Source organism: Nyctereutes procyonoides, unplaced genomic scaffold, assembly GCF_905146905.1.
Source record: "Nyctereutes procyonoides isolate TBG_1078 unplaced genomic scaffold, NYPRO_anot_genome, whole genome shotgun sequence".
In the NCBI taxonomy this organism is placed as follows: Eukaryota; Metazoa; Chordata; class Mammalia; order Carnivora; family Canidae; genus Nyctereutes; species Nyctereutes procyonoides.
The window spans coordinates 32,167,866-32,189,767 of NW_026575048.1; the positions used below are offsets into that span (position 1 = coordinate 32,167,866).

The 21,902-nt window shown below is 38.8% G+C and overlaps 1 protein-coding gene across 9 annotated transcripts in view; it reads right to left on the minus strand.

Annotated features, from left to right (window-relative positions):
* SLC8A1 (solute carrier family 8 member A1) overlaps nucleotides 1–21,902 on the minus strand; it is a 378,498-nt gene that overhangs the window by 286,383 nt on the left and 70,213 nt on the right. For 5 of the 9 annotated variants that reach the window (XM_055327413.1, XM_055327411.1, XM_055327410.1 and 2 more), the window contains exon 2: nucleotides 16,469–18,303. In XM_055327413.1, coding sequence (XP_055183388.1) covers nucleotides 16,469–18,267 — 1,799 coding nt within the window. In that variant the 5' untranslated portion in view covers nucleotides 18,268–18,303. The remainder of the gene's footprint in view (nucleotides 1–16,468; nucleotides 18,304–21,902) is intronic. The other 4 variants (XM_055327409.1, XM_055327416.1, XM_055327415.1 and 1 more) reach the window with 1 other exon arrangement.

Sequence of the window (21,902 nt, forward strand, 5' to 3'; positions counted from 1 at the left end):
TGTCTTAATGAGCCACTGTAGGTGACGTACCGAGCACACCAGGACCATTACATGGCGTTACCCATACGCTGTGCTGAGTAACTTCAAACTTGTGGTGAATTAAAACTCTCAGATATTCTTTTGCTTTAGAATATTTCTAGGTCTACTTACTCTGATTCTTGCCTGATTGATTTTTCCTTGTGCTAAATTCTATATTGTCCACACCTTCACTGATCTACAATTATCTATCGCTTCATTAATTAAAATATTCCATTCTTCAACTATTTTTCTGTTCTATCCACAGTCTCATATTTAAATAAGGACTTATTTTAGTCTCTGGGAGGTTCATTCATTGTTCATGTACTTTTGCAATATCTTTTCCCTTTTTTTAAATCAATAAACTTCATTTGTCATACCTTTAAGATAAGTCAACATACACATATATGTAATATACATAATAATAGATATAATATGCCTAGGGATCTATATATTATTCTTTCTACCTCTATAGCCATCTTGAAGACTGCTATTAGTTAAATAAAAAAGGTAAAGATGGTATATTTACAAGAGGACAAAAGGCATTGATCTGAGAAAACGCTTTGAAAATGGCAATATTGAGGGAGAAAAGACAAAGACAGATCTGAATACCAAAGAGCATGGACTATCTGGCTTAGATAGTTGTTGTAGAAGAGAATGGAAGAAGAACATTTAAGGACAGAGCCCTGAGGAGTATCCATGAGCATCAGCATGAAGAAGAGGATGCGGCTAGCCTAAAGAGGCATGGTAGACCAGAAGCACACCAGGTATTTCTCTATGCTTGGACAATCAAGACTAAGGGGCAAAATAAGGTTAAGACGAGGTCATGGGGTCTCATGAGGGTATAACACTGCTAACAATCACATTTTAGAGCTGGAAGAGATATCAGAGAATTTTTTTAAAAAATTAAGACATAATTTGTAACTTTTTGAGTGATACAGAGACAACACTATACTTAAAATCTCACACAGATCTGTTTTAGCTGCAACTCTACAAGTTCCCTGAAGTCATAGAAGAAAAAAAGTCAATTCTTTAATCCATGTGAAAAAAAGAAAAAAAAAAAAAACCCACCTGTGAATGTGGTTTAACTAGCAAACCACTGGAGCTGTGGTTTAGGTATAATGGATTCCCTCTTCCATTGCCTCTAATCTAATTAATTCCTCTTATCTGTCTCCATTCCAGCAGATGTGTCTACTAGTCAAGTTGTATTAAGATGAATTTTTAATAGCTTCATTGAAAAAATGGAGAGGATGTGGACAAGTTAAGCAAACAGAAACATCAAAGTCTTTCATTTCTTAGTACTATTGCTTTCTTATTACAAATGTCTTTAAAAGAAAAAGCAATCTCTATTTTTCTGAGACACCACACACATAGAGAGTGGTTAAAATAAGTTTGGCTATGCCACGTTTCTTAATCATTACACCTGCATAATTATTCATAGTGCCCCCTTTTACTCCAAAAAGTGCTCTGATTTGGACAATAAATTAAGTAGTTTCCTTAGATACATTGTGACAGGAATGTCAATTTACATAAGACATTGAAACAAGACTTGATATGACTCCTTTACTAAATCAATCCAGTGGACATATATAATTTTGCAAGTTCAGAACTTACCAAGGCTTCCTGAGAAAGGATGTAAGCTTCTCTTATTTGATTTTTGCCTTTCTTGTCTTTCAACATGTTTCTTTATTTTTAAAGATTTTATTTATTTATTTGAGAGAGAGCACAAGTGGGGGTGAGGAGGCAGAGGTACAAAGAGAATCAGACTCTGTAGGGCTCCATCCCAAAACCCTGAGATCATGACCTGAGCTGAAGACAAATGCTTAACTGACCAAGCCACCCACGTGCCCCTCAACATGTTTCTTTTTAATAAAAAACTATGTCAAGAAAACTAAGGCAGGGAGTTATTTTAAAACACAAATATAAATCAAGTTTCCTCATACTTGACTGTAAATCTTATTCAGTGTTATATGATTTTTTAAAAATGTTTTCTCTCAGAAAAACAGCAACCATTGTTGAGATAAAAGAAAACATAGACTGTTCACTTCAACTCCTTGATTTTACTTTCAAGAAAACTAAAGCTCAGGGAAATGAAATGACTTGCCCAAAGCCGCTGGTCTGGTTAGTGCAGAGCTAGGTCTGAGGACTCAGGTCCAAACATGTGTGCTTCCTTCTGCATTCCGTTCTGTCTCCTTCATTATACTCTTTACTTATTTTATGACTGATGATTGTCTTGGCAGGGATAAAGTCATAAAAATCTAGCTTTTCCCTAAGCATTACATTTTGCAATAGGAGAAGACAGATAGAGAAAGTGAAGGACCCCAAATAAAAATTTTAATTTACCAACTTTTCTCTCAGGGGGCAAAGTAAGGTAGTGTCTATAAATTAGCATTGTAAAATTTCTTAAGACTATGGCTATTTTACTGCTTCTTGAAATAATACAAAGCAGGTTATCCCAGCTCTGTTTCTTGTCCCTGATTTCAATGCAACGTACTTTAAAACAAAAGAAGAGCAGGGACTTTGGGAGGACTGGCCCACAGACATTACTGGGAATTCTGAATTTAACTAAGAAAAACATAGTCAAGATTTATTTCTTAACATTCAGTGTAATACAAAGTTTAATTGGTTCTAAAGCAAGTGTTAGAATTAGTTTTGCCAAAGAAGTTAAAGGTAAAATTTTAAAAAAGCAAAAGTGTCCAAAGCAATGTACTTGTTAAAACAAAACTACTATAGTAAAAAGCCCATTTTAAGTGTTTTTATTTCCTTCTTTACACAGATTTATGCATTATGTTAGTTACAGAGTTGAATTAGAATGTGCATCTGAATTCAGGGAAATATGTTTATTTACAGGATTTACATTATCAATAAATTCATGGAGAAGCCATTCCACTAACTGGATTTTAACACACTGAAATTTTTTGCATTAAGATTTAATATATATTTGATGACCCCCATCTGTCCTACACCTATGCAAATTTAGATGAATCATGTTTACTTAGGAATTATTTTCCATCAAGGAATCAGTCAACATGCTATGAATATCCAGTACGGTCATAATTGTGAAAAAATTTATTACACTTCCAGACAGTTCAAATGAGATTTCCACATATTTTCCACAAATTACCAAGAGGATTTAGTTGTTTATAACAAACATGTCCTGGGATCATCAAAAAAAAGAAGAAAAAGGAAAGAAGACAAGAAACTAAAGTAATAAATTACAGACCAGAGTTACTGAACTTCCCTGGCATTTTGTGTATCTCTCTATCATCAAAATTATAGCACTTTGTGTTGTAATTATATTTCTTTTTTTTCCCCACTACATTCTAAAGCTTGGAAAAAAGACTCTTAATCGTCTTCAAATCTCTAGATTAAGTGCAAAACAAGCTACAATTGAGAAGTTAATAGATTTGTGCTGAATTAAATGGTTAACTAATACATGATGGATGCAGAATCACACTTGCTGAGGGATAAATATAAGTTTAGACAGTAAGGACAACAGTAGCGGGTCAGGCATGAGGAGAACTCATGGGCAAGTTGCTAATAGAACCGGCTTATTTTAAGGCAGCAAAAGGAACAGGAATCACCCAATTCCTCAGACTGGTTTGTTCTGGTCTAAGAGTAAGAATGTGATCCTGGCAGCAGGCCATGAAGAATTTCATTCCACAGAAGCCGTAATAGAAGTGAACATCCCACTACTTCTATACAGCATATTATTATCCTTACTATTTCACTCATAACCCTCCCCCAACTCTAATCTTGAATGATTTGATGTGTCTTATAAAAACTTCTCAGGCATTTTTATATCATCATCATGGATAACCTTCTGAGTCAAGGAGATGCAGAGCACAGGGAATCAAATTGCAGCAAATTTTTCCCTCCTTGGACAAACAATTCAATCCAGATGGAAACTTGTAAAATACTCTTTAAAAGGATGCCATGAAACATTTGTGGGAGCTGAGCAGGTACCCAGTCAGGCAGCTTCTCCTGAGTTAGACTTGCTGGCAGCATATGAAAGAGCCATAGGTGAAGTCCTAGACCCGATAACTACTCAACTTGGGGGGACATCCAGATTACCAGAGGAGGGACACCCGGTGGCTCAGCGGGGGAGCATCTGCCTTTGCCTCAGGGCGTGATCCCAGAGTCCTGGGATCGAGTCCCACATTGGGCTCCTTGCATGGAGCCTGCTTCTCCTCCCTCTGCCTGTGTCTCTGCTTCTCTGTGTCTCTCATGAATAAATAAATACAATCTTAAAAAAATAAAATCTAAAATTTAAAAATTAAAAAAAAAAAAGATTACCAGAGGAGGTGCCAATGTACTTAGTCTCCAGTTTGGGCTCTGCCACTTAGAACAATTCATTGAACTCTTCGAACTCAAATTTCCCATCTGTAAAAGTCTTTGTTGCTTCCCTCTTTCTTTCTGCTGTCTAATAAAAAAAACATTTTGTTGAGCTTCTATTAGGTATTAATCATTGTGGCACTCCTTCTGCCCTAAAATAGATGTGCTAATGCCTGGATGGTGTGAAGATGAAACAGACATGCAGGAACCTTGTAAATAGCACAGTGTTATGTAAAAGGAAAAAGTCTGATCTCTGCCCCCTCCCCCATGTTCCATAGCAGCTCTAGCACCTGGGCTCCATATTATATCTTGTTTCCCTCCCTTCCCCACCAAAATGATGACTGCACTGATGGGGAACACTCTGGACAGCATCTTGTTATAATTTTGATCACTTTCCATGGCTATCATTTTTATTAGAGGAAAGCCATATGCCTTGAGTGTCCCTACCTTAAATGTAAGCATGCACACACCTACACACTCATACACACCATACATAGAATCACAAAACCCAACAAGTGTTTTTTTTTTTTTTTTTTTTTAAGAAAAGGAAGAAGAGAAGCACCTGTGCCTAATTCCCAGCAAGCCTAGATTAGACTTGTGCAAACAATCATCTGGAAAGGAACTAAAGGCAACAATAATGAACATTTACTGAATACTTATTATAAGGCAGGTACTGGCTAACTGGATGTAATCTTTTATAAGTACTATTAACCTTCATTCTATAGATGCTGGAACTGAAATGGAAAGAGTTTACATATTTATGCATTAATGCCATTTCTGAGTGAGAGGGAGGATTTAAACCCCTGCTCAGCTAGCCCCAAAGCCCGTGCTCCCAATCATTATATTGCTGCAGAAGAGGTCTCTGGGTGGCTGTAACAACTGTCATGAAACCCATCCACTAAGCAAAATGCTAAGCCCTTAACTTCATAATGTTGTTATTTGTGTCCATAAAGAATACCTACTATTCATTCTTACTTATTCTATATGCAAGTTTGGGAAGGAACAAATTTAAAATGAACGTAGTTAGAATTAGGCACACTGATACCTTGATACCCTGTGAAAAAGGAAAAAAAAATATATTCTCTATACTTATGTTACGTATGTAAGAAATATATATGACACATGCAAGGACTCTAAACTCAGTAGACCAGAAGACTGGAAAACTTTAATATAGGGCCCAAGACCCAGATTCACCTTGAAATAACTCAAGGGCTTCACATGCAGGAATGAGTCATTAAATTAATGACCAAATAAAAACAGATTCATTTAAGAGACTATAGTACACAATGATATGGAAGTCATTAGGGAAGTATTGGAATATTAGGGGAGATGTTCCCTTCCTGAAAGAATTCAAACATATAGAATATGCTTCAATTACTCAAACAACTAAGTTTTACAGGATATTTTAGCCATAGAGATTGCCAAGTACCCATCCAGATGAGGACTTAGTATGTCTGATGTTATTATTTTATGATACTGATTTTTATATTTTTATCCTACTCATTTTTATGTTGATTATACATTATATTAATACTGTTCATATTCTATGATTCTATTAGAGTATGTGATGAATCATTTCCTATAATACATCAATTTAAAGCATCCCCGACTTCATCCATACAGAGTTCTTTTTTTTTCCATATTAACACAGCTCAAAAAGACCTCCCACAGCTTACTCTTTCCTTGGTAATCTGGGTGTCATCCTTCAACACCACATCAGGATATTCTGAGTGCTAGTCTATCCGAGTCTGAGACCCTGAAGGGACCAGCCCTGGTGAATTCCTGGCTAGGTAGCTATGGTGTCTGTCTTCGCCTAGCTTGTCCACGCTCAGTAAAGTCATTTCACTTAGAGGAAGGACTCACACTGAGTGGCATAACCTCCCCCGTAACACGCAAGATTAGCAAGCTGTGAAGCCAGGTGAAGCGAATATTGCCACCTTTCCCTACTTCACATCCCTCTGAGTTCATCACTGCTGTGAACAAAGAATCGGATTTGAATCATTCCCAATATCTATTGTTTGATCTCCATTAAAAAGGGCAGCCAAGCGGTGACAAGAGACATCTGGAGTGAGACAGGGAGGGAAGAGCAGGCACAGAGTGGGTTGCTGCTGCCAGAGGTGATGGCGATGCTGTAGGCTCAGGCTCATTATCATTTGTTCTCAGCCTCCCCACCGGCAGCAAGAGCCCCATCACTGCTCAGAGCTCTGAGAGAATGATGCCAAGAAAGCACAGAGATAGTGAAACATCCGCATTGGTTTTTGACTGAATGTCTGCACCCCCATCTCAAGGCCAGAAAAAGACATGAGGTTCTCCATGGCAGGGATCGGGTCTTCGTCTCCATTGTTGTTCCCTAATCTTGCAAGGAACCTGACACAGAACAGGTGCTCATAAAACATTTGCTGCAAGCAGGAACCAGTGGAAAGGTACCAGCCCTATCCATTCTAGCAAACCTAGGAAGATTCCACAAGCCTCCTCTGGCTCCCCAAACATACTCAGGCAATTGTAGGTACATTTGATTTCAAGGACAAAGTTGCTGTCTATTTTTAATCAAGAAGCAGCATGAGTGAACCCCTGTCTACTTTCATACTCTCCTACTGCCTTTTGTTTGCTTGAGCAAGAATCTGGATGAATTTCAGGCTTTACTTCATTTTAGTAATAACTGAAATCTCATCAAGGTTGAAATTCTTTGCCTCTGTCTCTGTCCCTCTACCTGCCCACCTTCTTTCCTCCTCCCACTTTCTCAGCCTACCCCTTCTTACTCTTGAGCCTCCCTTTTCCCCCTTTCTCCCTTGCTCTCTATCCCTCCCCTCCTCCCTCTGACTCCAGGAACTGCTCTGCCTCTCTTCTCTCCCCTCTCCTTCCCCTCCTCCCACTCTCTCTGCTTCCTCCTTCTGTCACTTCCTCTGGTGGTATCACCACCCCCCCTCCACCCCCTTTACCCTTCCTCCCCACTCCCTCTATCTCTTGCCCCTTGCTGCTCCTTTCCTGATCCTCAATCTGGCCCCCTCTGACCCCTCTCCTTCTCCCCATCTTTCTCTGCCTCCTCTCTCTCTCTCCCTCTTTTCCTCTCTCTCCCTAATACAGAAGTCTCACACTCAGAGAGCTACACCTTGAACTAAAGAGCCCATTTTAAAAACCATGTCAAGATTATAACATTTTGTATGTGAGAATGAAAGATGTCCTCTGGGAATTTTTCATTTTTGTTTTTTGTTTTTTTAATTGTGCCCTATAAATTAAACTCTATGTAAATAGGACTTAATTTTACTTTCCCACCTTTATCTTGTTAAATAAATGAGTATATGTTTGTGTGTGTGTGTGTGTGTGTGTGTGTGAAAATTTCTCTGTTGAAAGGGAACATTTGGAGGCTTCTGCTAAAGGTTATAATTAATTATATTTATAAACATAGTGACAATAAGTTTATTCCAAAAAGACCAATAATCCACCTCCAAAACTAAAAATAAATAAATAAATAAAACAACTCTATTCAAAAGTAAATTAGTTGTAGACACACTTGAACACTGATTCTGTATAAAGTGTATACAAGTTGTCACTGGACGGTCATCTGATTGTAGGTAGGACTTTTCTGGTTTTTGTTTTTGTTCCCTAGAGATGGTGTAGTTTGGAAGCAAGAGTGACTTGGAATTGGACTTTTAAAAAAGTATTTAAAAATTCCACTTGCCTTGAGATGGTTTATATCAGAGGAACTGCCATGGAGAATCACTTGTTCTAGGAATTCTTACCTTCTTTCCAGGGGCAGAAAATTTAACTTTGTAACCTCTCAATTGTGCTGACACAAGGTAACAAGCATCCTCTGGTACTGTTTCTCTGTTATCTTTAATTTACATTGTCTTGTAATATACATTTAAAAAATAGGCCAAGAAACTACTGTTTTAAGAATACGGAAAAGCTACATTCATTGTTCAGCCATATAAGGAAGTTATATGGTACAGGGCAGGCAATGTCACAAAGCTACTAATAAAGAAGTTTCTTTTTTACTTAGGAACAAAGGGGAAATAAATACCACAAGAGACAAAAGAATAGACAACAATTGAACAGGTCAGGTACATGGAGGGATTATAACATTAGCATTTTTCTTGCTTTTCAAACTCAGTTTAATCATGGCTTTTCTTAAGGTTAACAGAGAGTGGGGGTGGGGTACAATGTGGTTAATGCAGGTTCAACAATTCCAGAAAAGATCAATGACTGCTCTAGTTTCTTATCTTCTGAGCTGCATGAATAAATGATATAGTTGGGGTCATAGCACTACAACACCCTTGCATGGTCATCCTCACCTATGAAAGCCATGACAAAGGAGAACAGCCCCCATGAAGCAGGGCAGATTTTAAAGTCAGGCAGTCCTACTACTAAATTCTAGATCCATCCTTATTAGATATGTAACCTTAAGAAAGTACTCTCTAAGCTCAGTTTCTCCATCTGTAAAATGAATATAAAAGCACCTATCTAAAAGAGTCTTCGTGAAGATTAAACCAAATTAATATTGTAAGAAAAACAGCATGAAACCTGGCTCTCAATACACTGTAGCCCACTATGATCATCACCTCCTATACCACCACCATATCCAGAACCACCACCTCCAACAACACCAACACAACAATTACTACCATCATCACCAACAGCTTCAGCACCACCACCACCACCACCACCACCACCGCTAGCACCATTACCACCATCACCGCACCACCATTGTATCCAAAGCTACCAACACCACCACCATCACCACCACTACCACCACCACCATCATATCCAAAACCACACCTCCACTACCACCATCACCACCACAATCACCACTACCACTGCCACCATCTACCACCATCCATCATCCTCAATTTACAGGTAAGATGAGTTTAAGTAATTTTCTGAAAATCACAAAGCTCGTAGGGAACTAAGGGAGAGCTCAGACTTGAGCATGGAATCCAAGTTGAGGACTCCTTCTAAGTCCATCTATATCTCAGGAAGTCTAACATGAAGAATCAGAGTGGTCTTAGTCTCCAGGGTCATCACAGGGCTTCAAGAGTATGCAGAATTCTAGATCCTTCAAGCCTAAACCTACTGGAAATAAAATATCCCAGGCTGCTCCATTAACATCTCAATTGCCAGGTCTAGTGAAATTTCCCTGGTTGGCCTGTTGTGCACACCAGCCTGAAAGGCAAAGTTCTGTGTTTGGTTCTGTTTCTGCCCCTTGCCTCTGTATCTTCAACTGTCACCAAAGAACACAATGTCTATTCCCCTATCTGATCCTGTGGAAACATTGTAAGAAGCAAAGAAAATGTCATCTAGAGCACAAGTCCTCACGAGAAAGGCAGGAAATGAAAAGGCATTGTTTGTTTCGCCTGGCTCTACAGTGAGACAGCTGTATAGGCCTGTGCAAAGAATGAGCCCTGGCTGGCTCAACCTTTGGCAAATAGATGGGTATTACGTAGGCAGTGTGTCGAGCCAGGAGAGGAAGCAAAGGAGGAGATTTCCTTTAATTCTGCCCATATTGTTGACTGCTTGCTTTCCCTCCCAGGACCTTCTGGACTTCCCCACTGCTGGAGCAGAAAGTGCAAGGCAGTGCGGGAAGCCAGCAGCTAAACCCCTCGTTGCCTGCTGCTTATTAGTTGGTCAGCATCTTCCATGCTCCTCCCCTCCACCAGCTAGGCCTGAGCAGTCATAAAGATCATTGCCACTGCCACTGATCCACCCTATATTTGGCTGTCTTCTCTTCCTTTCCGGCCACTTGGCCCAAAGCCACTTCTATCCTTTCCTTGCAGGGATTAACACTTAAGAATCGCATGGCATGTATAACGTAACAAGGGCCTAATAGCTTCCCTATCCTCCCCAAAATGAATCTCCAAGGAGATTTCAGTCATCAGGACAGCACAGGATGGAGATATTTTATGGAAAAGCCTCTACAGTTCTCAAGATACTATAACCTACAGGCAAGTTTCTAAGCCTCAGCTGATAAGGACAGAGTAGCATAACAACAAAAAACCCCAGGATAGGTGTTATACCCTCAAGGTTGCTCCACACAAAAGACTTAAGCATGCCTAAATCTCTTTCCCTGGGGTACCAGTGTCCTCAGGAGAAACATACAAAAACAAAAACAAAAACACAAAATTAAACACCAACAAAAAAACACAAAGACAATCCCTTTCCGTTTCATAATTTGTATAAAATCGGCTCAGGTTTTACCAAGGTATTGCTAATTCTAAAAAAATGGGACAAGAGTGGAAGGCACAAGGACTGTTCCAGGGGGTATAGGATTAAAGTTTGTCAAACCTTTCCTAGAGATCACGGACTAATTCACAAAGTGGGAAACAAAATATTGACACATTTTGTTAGAAATCTTGTAAATTTTCCTTAAAAATACAAGAGGCAATCTGATACAGAGGGGCAAGCACATAAGTTTTTTTTTTTAAAGTAGATCAGCCATTCTATTTATATTTTTAAATTTTAAATATAAAACTTTTAACATGAGATTTACCCTCTTAATAGATTTTAAGTGTGCGGTAACAATAGTGTTAACTACAGGCACCATGTTGTACAGTAGCTCTCTAGAACCTAACCATTTTGCATTAATGAACCTTTATACCTGTTGATTAATAGCTCCCCTTACCACCCTCCCCCTACCCCTGGCAACCACAATTCTGCTTTCTGCTTCTAGGAGTAACTATTTGAGATATGTCATATAAGTAGAATCATTAGATATTTGTTCTTCTGTGACTAGCTTAAAAGGATATAGACTCAGATTAATTTAAATACTTTTGTGATGATTTAAAATTCCATTAAAGAAAATAAACATTCATTGAGTTCATTGAGTCTTTTATTCAGTTTGATAGCCATCCTATTTAGTGAAATCGTCCATACTTTCAGGTTTACCAAAATACTACTCCATCTTAAAAACACAACATTTTTCTCTCCAGTTACGCCTTCTGTCCTTCAAATATTTTGTTCAAAATTAAGATTTCTCCTACAGCTTCCACCATGTCTTTATAATGATGTTTGTACTTATCAAACATGAGTTATTTTGTCATCTCTCATTTTAGAATATAAGGAGTATATTTCTTCTGTTTCTTTCACAATCGCTAGCCCAGTACCGAGTACAAATCAGTATCTTATTAAGCATGTGTAGAGTAATTGATATATAAATTCTTCTCTAGCCCTATCCAAGTGAACCAATGATCCCCCCTCTGGAAGGGCCTTGAATGATGATTCAGAAAAGAGTCCAAAATTTAAACACTTCAGTGTGTCTGAACTATGAAATCTCCTCATTTGCAAAGCTAAAACTTCTTTACTATAACTATGTTATAACCCTAAGCTCTAATTAGCAGTGGGAAAATGAGATTACAACAGTATACATGGCAATCTGATTGACACAGTAAACAAGCCTGCCACACATAATCAATTTAGGCTCCTGGTAATATTGAATGGGGAGTCAAAAAATTTTTTGGCTCTTACCCTGTCTTATTTTTATAATAGTTGTGCATTCATGAAAACATACGCATTTATAAAAACACTTCTTGTAGCTATAATTTATATTTGCAGAGGATACTACAAGTGGTTTGGATCTAAGAAGAGACAAATATTCCAGTCTGAAAAGATAATCCACCAAAGTAGAAATCCCTAAAATTCTAAAGTTATTTCATCTAAATCTCTTACTGTAGTGTACTACCTAAGAAAATTTTACATCAATATAAAATCATGATTAGGTCATTTTAATAGGCTAAACATAGCAAATAAAATTCTTCTTCCTAAAGTAAGTCTTGAGTATGTTGGATTCAAATATGCGCTAATGGCTTTTCTTGTCTAACATTATTTTCTGTAGTATTTTTCATCATTTCTGATTTCCCCAAACACACAAAATTATTCTTCCATTCTTACTACTTCAAGTTTCCTTACTATTTTTGTTTTATCTCTCTCTCTCTCTCTTTTTTTTTTTTCTTTTACAGCTGGCTACTTTCTTGTATTACATATTTGTCCTACTCTCAGAACTGAATTGCTCGCTCATAAAGCTAGGTCTTTACACTCCATGGACTTCTATAGAGCAAGAAAAGAATACTGGTAATATAAATAGCAAAAACAAAGTATTTATTTTCCCTGGAATATAATAATAATAATTCTATAGAACCTATATAATACTGAAGTGTTATTTCTTTTCTATTTCTTTCTCCAGAAAAGGCAATAAATTCTGTGTCAAACAGCTATATTTGTTGGGATGTCTTGCATATGATATTTTTCCTAAAGTTAATGAAGTTACAATCATACTTGAAGACATAATAGTTGTTAGAACAAAATTAATTTTGGACAGATCAATTGATTAATAAATTACATTGTAGCTAGGAACCCCCAGTAAACTGATTTGCTAAGCAACATATTACATGCATTTTCCAACCTACATACCTTGTCTTTCAACTCTCCATTTTAAATATGTAATAGTAAATGCTCATGATTTTTTGAGTCCTCCTCCAAAAGTATTGTTATTGGGTTACAACAAAGTAATTGAATTTGATTGTATCTACATTAGCTAATTAACCTTAACATTTTCCAGAACAGTCAAGCTAATGTCAGACCTTGGAAGCCCAAACAACATTTTGTAATAATTATTACCGCTAAACTAGCATCATTAAAAAAAACAACTATTAGTAGCACATCAAAGTTGTGGATATCACCTACCAAACCACAAATCGAATTAGCATGTTCTTCAAGTCAAGATTAGCTGGCATGGGCTTAGTATTTGTCATTGGTTGAGTTTATACAAAAGCACATGCTAATTATTACATTTATCATTAGGTTTTGCATTATAGTTTCAAAATGTCTTGCTGAGAATACAGTTTATTTAAAACTACAAGAACCATTTATTACTTATCAGTATCTTTCTCAGATTCAGATTTTTATCTTTAAAAAAGATCAAGTTGAAATAATTCAAGTCATTTATATAAAAATGTGAATGAATGGGTATAGATATGCTTATATTATAAATTTAAATGACTTTACAAAAATAAGATAAAAGATTAGGAATCTATCTTATTCTTGAAACTGAAGAATCAATAAAGCTGATTACCTCTTGATCTCCATCCCTGATTACATTGGACCCAAGGTAGAAATAACTACCTTGGTTAATGCCTTTTTGAAATAGGTAAGCTTTAAACCCAGGCTTTTCCAATAATCTCTTTATAGTGCTCTAGAAAGAATCATAATTTCTGGCTTCTTGCACAACATTAAACAAACAAGCAAAAAGACTTTCTTAAGCAGTTAATAAAGTTCAGTGACATCCACCGTCCTATCTATATATTGTAGGTTTTTAAGAAAGTAATCTCTCATGATTAACTGTGCAATTGGATGAGACATAAATTCATTCTTCAAGAAAAATTGGGTTGAAGTCCACATGGTTCAGCTTCACTGCCTGATGACAAACTCTGTCACTTCGATCTGACTATGTGGACCTGGCATTAGAAACAACCCAGAGGAAGAATGATAGAAGAAGAAGAAGAAGAAGAAGAAGAAGAAGAAGAAGGAGGAGGAGGAGGAGGAGGAGGAGGAGGAGGAGGGAGGAGGAGGAGGAGGAGGAGGATGATGATGATGATCTTTGATAATACTATGTTTTTCTAGAAACATTAAGTTGGAATCCTTGATGCCTAGTTGAAGTCTAAGTCCCAGTCATCTAAACAAATTTATTTAAACAATAGCTGGATTAAGCATCTACAAAGCTTGTTAGCACTCTGTGATGTCAGGATAAAGACTCTTTAAAACTAAAATTCTAGAAAAAAAGAAAAAAATGGAGGGCTGCGATTTTATTCCCCTGATAAATAAAATGTTTGACATTTCTAAAGTTTCACATTTCAACTTAATAAATAAAATATAGTAAGAGTTTTATTAAACTAGGAACTAGTGATTGATCTAGAATACTCCTAAGAACACATACAGAGATGGCATGCCAATAATTCTATCCATTCTTACCAATTTTCAGAAGATATTTAAATTTTTAAAGCTGGAATTTGGCAATATTCTCTTCCTTAGCAAGAATTAAATCAATTTAATGGCATAGGGTGAATGTTTTAAATGGAACTTGGCAGAATAAATTATTCCATCAAATTACTGTCAGTCTTTTTTTTTTCCTTCTTCTTCTTCTTCTAACACTGTGTCCAAAAGAAGGTTATTATTTACAGTTTGATAAAAGTCCTGGACAGCAGAATAGATAAGAAAAGACTGCCTCTCAAATAAATAAGTACAGAGCCATTATTCTTAACCAAAAGCAAGACCAAATTTTAAGGAGAAAACATCCTAAGTAAAATGAATAAACAAAACAAAACACCCATTGGGTCATATTTAAGTGTTACCCGTGTGAGTTCATTTAATAATATTCAATACCCCTTTAGTAACATGCAATATTATTTTCACATGGATTACAAGTGCTATCTAATACAAGAGGGTTCAATAACTGAAATGATTAGAAAACATAATGAGAAAGAATTTCAAACAAAGGAATAAAGTTTATGAGCTAACATGGGCAGGATCATATTCAATGCAAGGCCCCTGAGAAAACCCTTCCTAGTATGCAGGATATTCATTTGCTTTTATATTACTATCTTTCAGTAAAATAGACATCCAACAAAACACACCTCAATGCTTGGAACATTAACAATATAAGAACCAACATAAACTAGATATTCATCCAAAGTTACCCCCCATACATCTGAAGGTGGATATTATAATCTCTGCTTTGCTTGATTTCATCCTGATACTCCACTGTAACTGCTCATCTCTATAATACAACATCAAAGAGAGGTAAAGACACTGGAAGGTTTCTGCAGGAAAATCTCTTCCTTCTGCCCATTTGCCCTGCCCCCCCTCTACTCTTTCATTTAGGAGAAAAGGTACTTGGCATTTGACATAACACATAATGTTTACACAAGAGTTAACCATTTTTAGAACAAACTGCATGTTTTTTTTTTTTCCTGGAAATCCCTAAGTTGCCAATGATTCAACCAATATAAGCGTTCATTTTAATGTCCTTTTATGTATTACAGATATTATGGTTTCTTTCTTTCCTTCCTTCCTTCCTTCTCCTTCCTTCTCTGTTTCCTTCCTTCTCCTTCCTTCCTTCCTTCCTTCCTTCCTTCCTTCCTTCCTTCCTTCCTTCCTTCCTTCCTTCCTTCCTTCCAGTTTGGACACTGCTCATTGAGTCAGGCTTCTGCTTTGCATTTGGTGAGTGTAATGCCCCTTCCCAGGCAAGGAAGGAAGAACAGCTCTAAACAGCAGCTGTCAATGGCAGAATCATTGTACAACCAGGCACTTGGTGTTACAAATTGGCAAGTGTCACTGTAAAGTGCCAATAGGAAGAGTAAATTGTTCCCAGTTTTTTTCTCTGACCTGTTCCCTGTCAACTAGGATGCTTGGACAGAATCTTATTCTCTCCCCGTCACTATATCAGCAGGGTAAAAGCATTTACTTAATCATGAAAAGAAAAATCAGGCTAGAACTACGTTGGAGCTATGTGACTTTTCCCACATTGGCATAAAACCAGATAAAAATTTAAAAAGCAGGTCTGGTCATTAAGTCATAATTAAAATGAGCATGTAAGCAGAAACATTACCTTATATTATTGCAAAAACACAGTATCAGATAAAAGCAGCAAAAAAATGTTCCAGCCAGCCTTGGTAGCCAGGAAATTCTTTTTAAAGGTGTTTCCTTTTTGGGCTTTCCCAATTTGTACTCAGTAATAAAATTAGGGACTTGATGTGATGATCTAAACATTCACTTTTGATAAATAAGTAAGTAAATATTCCCTTTCTGTGTGTCTATGATGTGATTCAAAACAGAATACAAAATTTCCAACCCATCATAAGCAGTTTGATAAACTGTCACAAAACTCATTCTGTCACAATTGCAACAGTGTACTTAAAATACGCACAAGTACGAAAGTAAAAAAATAAAACCCAATTAAGATCTCTGTATAGAGCAGATTGAAAGCAGGGAGCACCGACAGTTTTGAAGTGGTCTTGCGTACTACACATTCCATTCCTTGTGTGCCATGTCGCTTAAAAAAAAAAAAATTACGTGCACTCTCACATCCACAAACGCACTCGACCCCACGCTTATGTATCAAAAAGGAACTTACACAATTTCATCGTTCTGGAATTCGAGCTCTCCACAAGTGTCCTCGAAGTCCTCCCCTCCACCTCTGGCAGTCCCTTCGATGGTTTTATAGGGAACGATAACATTTCCTCGAGCTCCAGATGTTCGCAATACCTTCACCTCCATAATGCCAATGCTCTCACTCACGTGAGTCACGGGCTCCTCAAAAGTAAAGATGCCAGCGTGGTCATCGTCAAAAATCGTCACGGTGGCGGTGGAAGGAGATCCCAGGCAAGCGAGCGCAGAAACATGATTGGCTTCCAGGATGCCATCTTCTGAGGCTTCAGAAGATACTTTGACATTGCTCAAGTGCACCAGGAAATTTTCATCCTCCTCAAAGATGTCATCATCGATGATGCCAACTCTGATTTCCTTCTGGGTCTCACCTGGCTTAAAGACCACAGTTCCTTCAGTAAATTCATAATCAGACCCAGCGTTGGCTGTGCCATCCTCTGTTCTGAAGTCAACAAACACAGTGTTAGTCAAATCACCACCTCTGCGGATAATGGTCAGGGCTACAGTACCACAGTTCTCCAGACACTGATAGGTCCCTTGTTCAAAGAAGATCTTACTCACGGGGTCATTTTCAGCCACTTCAGTGTTGACCTCATGCATGCTGACAGCCTTCCTTGCCTGGTCAGCTGCGTGCCTCTTTAAAATGTTGCCAGCTCCAGTCATCAGGCGAGTAGCTTGGATGCGGTAAAATGCTCGGCTTTTCTGCTGCTGACTTAGGACTTGGTAGTTAGCTAATTCAATCAGTTGCTCTATTTCTTTCTCCGGATGCTTCTGCTTGAGCTCCTTCAGAATCCTAGCCATTTCTCGCCTTGCCTCTTCATCATCTTGGTCCCTCTCATCAACCTCCAGAACCAGAGCACCATCTAAGAAATTGTCAACATGGGAATTGACCACTTTCCCATCCATTTCAATTTCAGTCTTGGAAGATGGCCTGTCTCCTTCATGCTCGATGATCATTCCCCTCTGCTTGCCGGCCCGATACCTCTTGTAGACATACTTGTAAAACAGCAGCCTCCTATCTGCTACCCAAGCGAACACAACACAGATAGGAAAGAAGAAGAAAGTAAGCAAACCTTCCCAGACTTCCACGACCCCAGGAGAGATGACAGACAAAATAATGTAAAGCCACGTATAGGCAAAGATGCTCCAGGCTGCTGTCACAAAGAACACACGCAAATGCTTAATCTTCCTTGTCTCTCCATCTGGGACCACATAAACACAAAGCGCGATGATGATGAACATGTTGAATGCAGCACTTCCCACAATGGTGCTGGGACCTAGGTCTCCTGCAGTGAAGTTATGGCCACATACTTCAATTACTGAAAGGAGAATCTCTGGAGCAGAAGATCCCAGGGCCATCAAGGTTAGATTGGAAACAGTCTCATTCCAGATCCTCACAGTGGTCTTGGTGGTCTCTCCATTGGGTTTCTTTATGGTTATTTCTTTTTCTTGAGATGTGATGACTTCTATAGAGGACATGAACCGATCAGCAATGATAGAGACTCCGAGAAACATGTAGACCATGGCCACAAAATACACAGTAGCTCTGGCAATTTTGTCTCCAAAGGAAGGGTCTTGGGGCTCCCAAATGGGTAAAATCACCCCCTTCTTACAATAATATGAGCCAGTACACTCGCCGGTTTCGTTGCCTTCTCCTTCCATTTCTGTCTCTGCACTTATAAGGTCCACGTGGGAAAATAAGAGCGCCACAATGGCTAACAGATGACATCCCATTGAAAAGGTAGGTAAGAGTCTTAACTGCAGCATGTTGTACAATGGTAGACCTCCAAGTGTCCCAACCTACTGGTAAAAATAAGATGGAGGGAGGGTGGGGGAAAAAAATCACATCATCAGAAACAGATCCAAAGCATGACCAATTACTTTTTTTTTTTTTTTACTTTTGCCAATGATTTGCTTATATTTGACTACCATAACATCTATGGTGAATCATTATTCCAAGTATCCACAGGTGATTAAGCAATCATTTGCAAAATGTACAACTCAATCTCTCCGCTTGTGGGTTTTGTACATGTAATCTCCATTCACTGAGCAATGTACACAATTGACTTACTGGAAATGAAAAGTTCAATTATAGCCTTGTCTTGTTAAATATATAGTTATGGATTCTAAGAGCCAATAAGGAAAAAAAAAAAACCTTCTGATGCATCAAATAATCTTCTCCTTGTTGCTAATGCAGATTTTCTTTTTTTTTTTTTTAATTTCTTTTTTTTTTTTATTTCTTTTTTTTTTTTTTTTTTTTTTTTTTTATTTACTTAGGATAGTCACAGAGAGAGAGAGAGGCAGAGACACAGGCAGAGGGAGAAGCAGGCCCCATGCACCGGGAGCCCGACGTGGGATTCGATCCCGGGTCTCCAGGATCGCGCCCTGGGCCAAAGGCAGGCGCCAAACCTCTGCGCCACCCAGGGATCCCCCAGATTTTTCTTTTACATTTTGATCAGTACAATCACCTCCCAGAAACTGTTAAATTACCAAAACCCCTTTATTAAGATCGATGCTTTAAAGTTCAGACCTTAAAATCTTAACCAACACAAGACCTCTTGATGATCTTAAACTCTGGAGCAGACCTTATACTGCATGTTTTGAAATCACACCCTATTGCTCCAAACTTCCTTGGAAACACAGAGATACCTTCAAACATCTCTGCAAAGTCAATTGTAGTTGTACTTGGCGGGGGGGGGGGGGGGGGATCTGCTGTAATGCAATCTTTCCACACATTAAGTACAGTTTTTAAAAGAATAATTTGATGAGAGCACATTTCCTCCTGATTTTCAGCAAGCCCCATACTCTTGATAGGTTAGCAGCTGGGCCTCTGGTTGCTGAAGCACAGCTCTTCGCATCTGGGTACAGATCTCCCTGTAGAGTCTGCAGGCTGTCCACAGCAGGACAGGAAGATAAAGCCCGGGTCTAGTTGTGTGTTAAGACTCTTGTCTGGCAGGCTGTGAAATCAGCTTCACCAGCCGTAAAATGTTCCTTCTCAGTGTTGATGTCATCCTTTCCATGGTCATTCTAAAACACTTATTAGTTCTACAGAGGGTTCAAGTGACCAAAAAATACAGGAGCAATAATTTCATCCGCATCAGCTCATGTGGCAGGACAGCAGCGACCACAAAGTATCCATATGATGAAGGGCTGTGGGCAATTAGAGATACCGAAACAGAGTCACTGAGCCTGGTAAACAAAGCAAAGTGGGGGACTGAAAAACCATGCTCTACATTCACCCACCAGCTTGGGCAAAACTCCACTCAGACCGTACATCTCTTCTGCCTCTAAGGCTTGGTAAAGTGCTGACGTACAGGAGGGTCTTCTCCGCGTCAGGGTGACTCTGGCCTGGAAGGCCAGTTATGACATCAGCTAAAGTGGTGGCAAGAAGAGGCCCTGAGTCAGAACATAGCCTTGCGGCCTGATAAAACGTGAACAATGGAGCTAGAAGGGAGCCTTCCATAGTCTGGGGCAGTCTCAGAGGCACCCACACATTCACCTGCATTCTCTGGCCCATGTTTGCGGCTGATGGCATAGAGTGGAAATTCACCAGGGCCCAGGAGAACTCCCCTGGCCTAGCACATTCTGGCAGACCTCAAAGAGCCCTCTATAACCTAAAGCCCCCTTTAGCTCATCACTATTGGGAGATAAGCGTTGACATTTATCCCAAACTAACACACAGCAGAGGGTTGTGATGGGAGAATGACATTCCACATAAAAGGCTGAGAAATACAAAGAGTGTATCTTCAAAATATGCAAGGTTCATGGTCAGTGATTCTACTGATTCAATCATTACAGGGCTTGGGTGAGATCACCGCTTAAAACAAGGAGACACTGAAGCAACCTACAAGAGTCATGGAAGAGCTAGTTCTAATTCTATGATGCAGCCATTTATTCCACAAATATTTATAAGTGCCACCTAACTACATGTTTTAGGACCACCTGCTAGCTCTCTTCTAAGTCCTAATTGTGCATCAAAGAATTAAAACAAACAAAAAGGGCAGCTCCAGTGGCTCAGCGGTTTAGCGCCGCCTTCTGCCCAGGGTGTGATCCTGGAGTCCAGGGATCGAGTCCCACGTCGGGCTCCCTGCATGGAGCCTGCTTCTCCCTCTGCCTGTGTCTCTGCCTTTCTCTCTGTGTCTCTCATGAATAAATAAATAAAATCTTTAAAAAATAAATAAATAAACAAAAAACACAGTCCTGTCCTTGCAGACCTTATATTCTATTGGGGAGGAAACAAGTATAAATTTCAGATACTAAAAAGTGCTAGAGGGGTGGGGGCAGAAAGCAATATAAGTAAGACAGGGAGTCTGTGCGTGTACACACGTGGCATGCATGATTTTATACTGGATGGTTAAGGAAGGCCTCTCTGATAAGGTGAAACTGGAGCATAATCCTAAATGAAGTAGGAAACCAAGAATCGTGGCTTCCACACAGAGTTAGGAGGGTCAGTAGCAAAAGTCCCATGGAAAGTTTCCCACAGGCTGGCTTTTATCTTACGGATTAGAGACTCAAATAGACAAGCATTGACAGCTGTGATGTAGTATGTGAGCTGGCACGTTCCTAGAGATGGCTGCCCTTCACCTGACAGTTTTTTTAGCAATCACCTGCTACCTCTCCCTGACACACTCTCAGGGAAATCTCTTAAATCAGCCAAAAAAAAAAAGCCTTGCTCTGACCTATATCTCACAGTTGTTCTTAGCCAAAAGGGCACATATGTTTAAGAATGGATGCATCTCTAAAAATTTCTATCAGAGAAAAAAAAAAAACAAAGGGAAAGTTTTGTGAGATTAACTCCAAAACATCACAATTACATTCAAAAGGTGGTAATATTACAATTTGTGAAATCAGTGGACATAAAACACTGATACAGAATTTGGCAATGGAGCAACTAGAATGAACTCTCTGGACTTCAGTTTCTTTCTCTATTAAATTAATACCAAATTCAACTGTTTGGGAGGATGTGGAACAGATAACATCTGAATGAGAGTTCCTTCTTCATTCTTTGGTTTCAGGATCTTTTCTCTATCATCAGATTTAAGCAGATCCACCTGGCCCTCCGCACTGTCTCTTCAAAACTATATTTCCATAAAATTAAGCAGGAAATAGAGGCTGGCTATTAATATGTTGTTCTGCCATGTGGCTTTTTTTTTTCTTAATTTCATGATAGATGGAGAGAGAGAGAGAGAGAGAGAGAGAGAGAGAGAGAGAGAGGCAGAGGGAGAAGCAGGCTCCTTACCGGGAGCCTGACACGGGACTCGATCCCGGGACTGCAGGATCGTGCCCTGGGCCAAAGGCAGGCACTAAACCACTGAGCCACCCAGGGATCCCCATCCACTTGGCTTTTTTACATTCTGCCCTGATCTACTGTACCCTGTAACAAGGGGTAGGCTGGTTTTCAT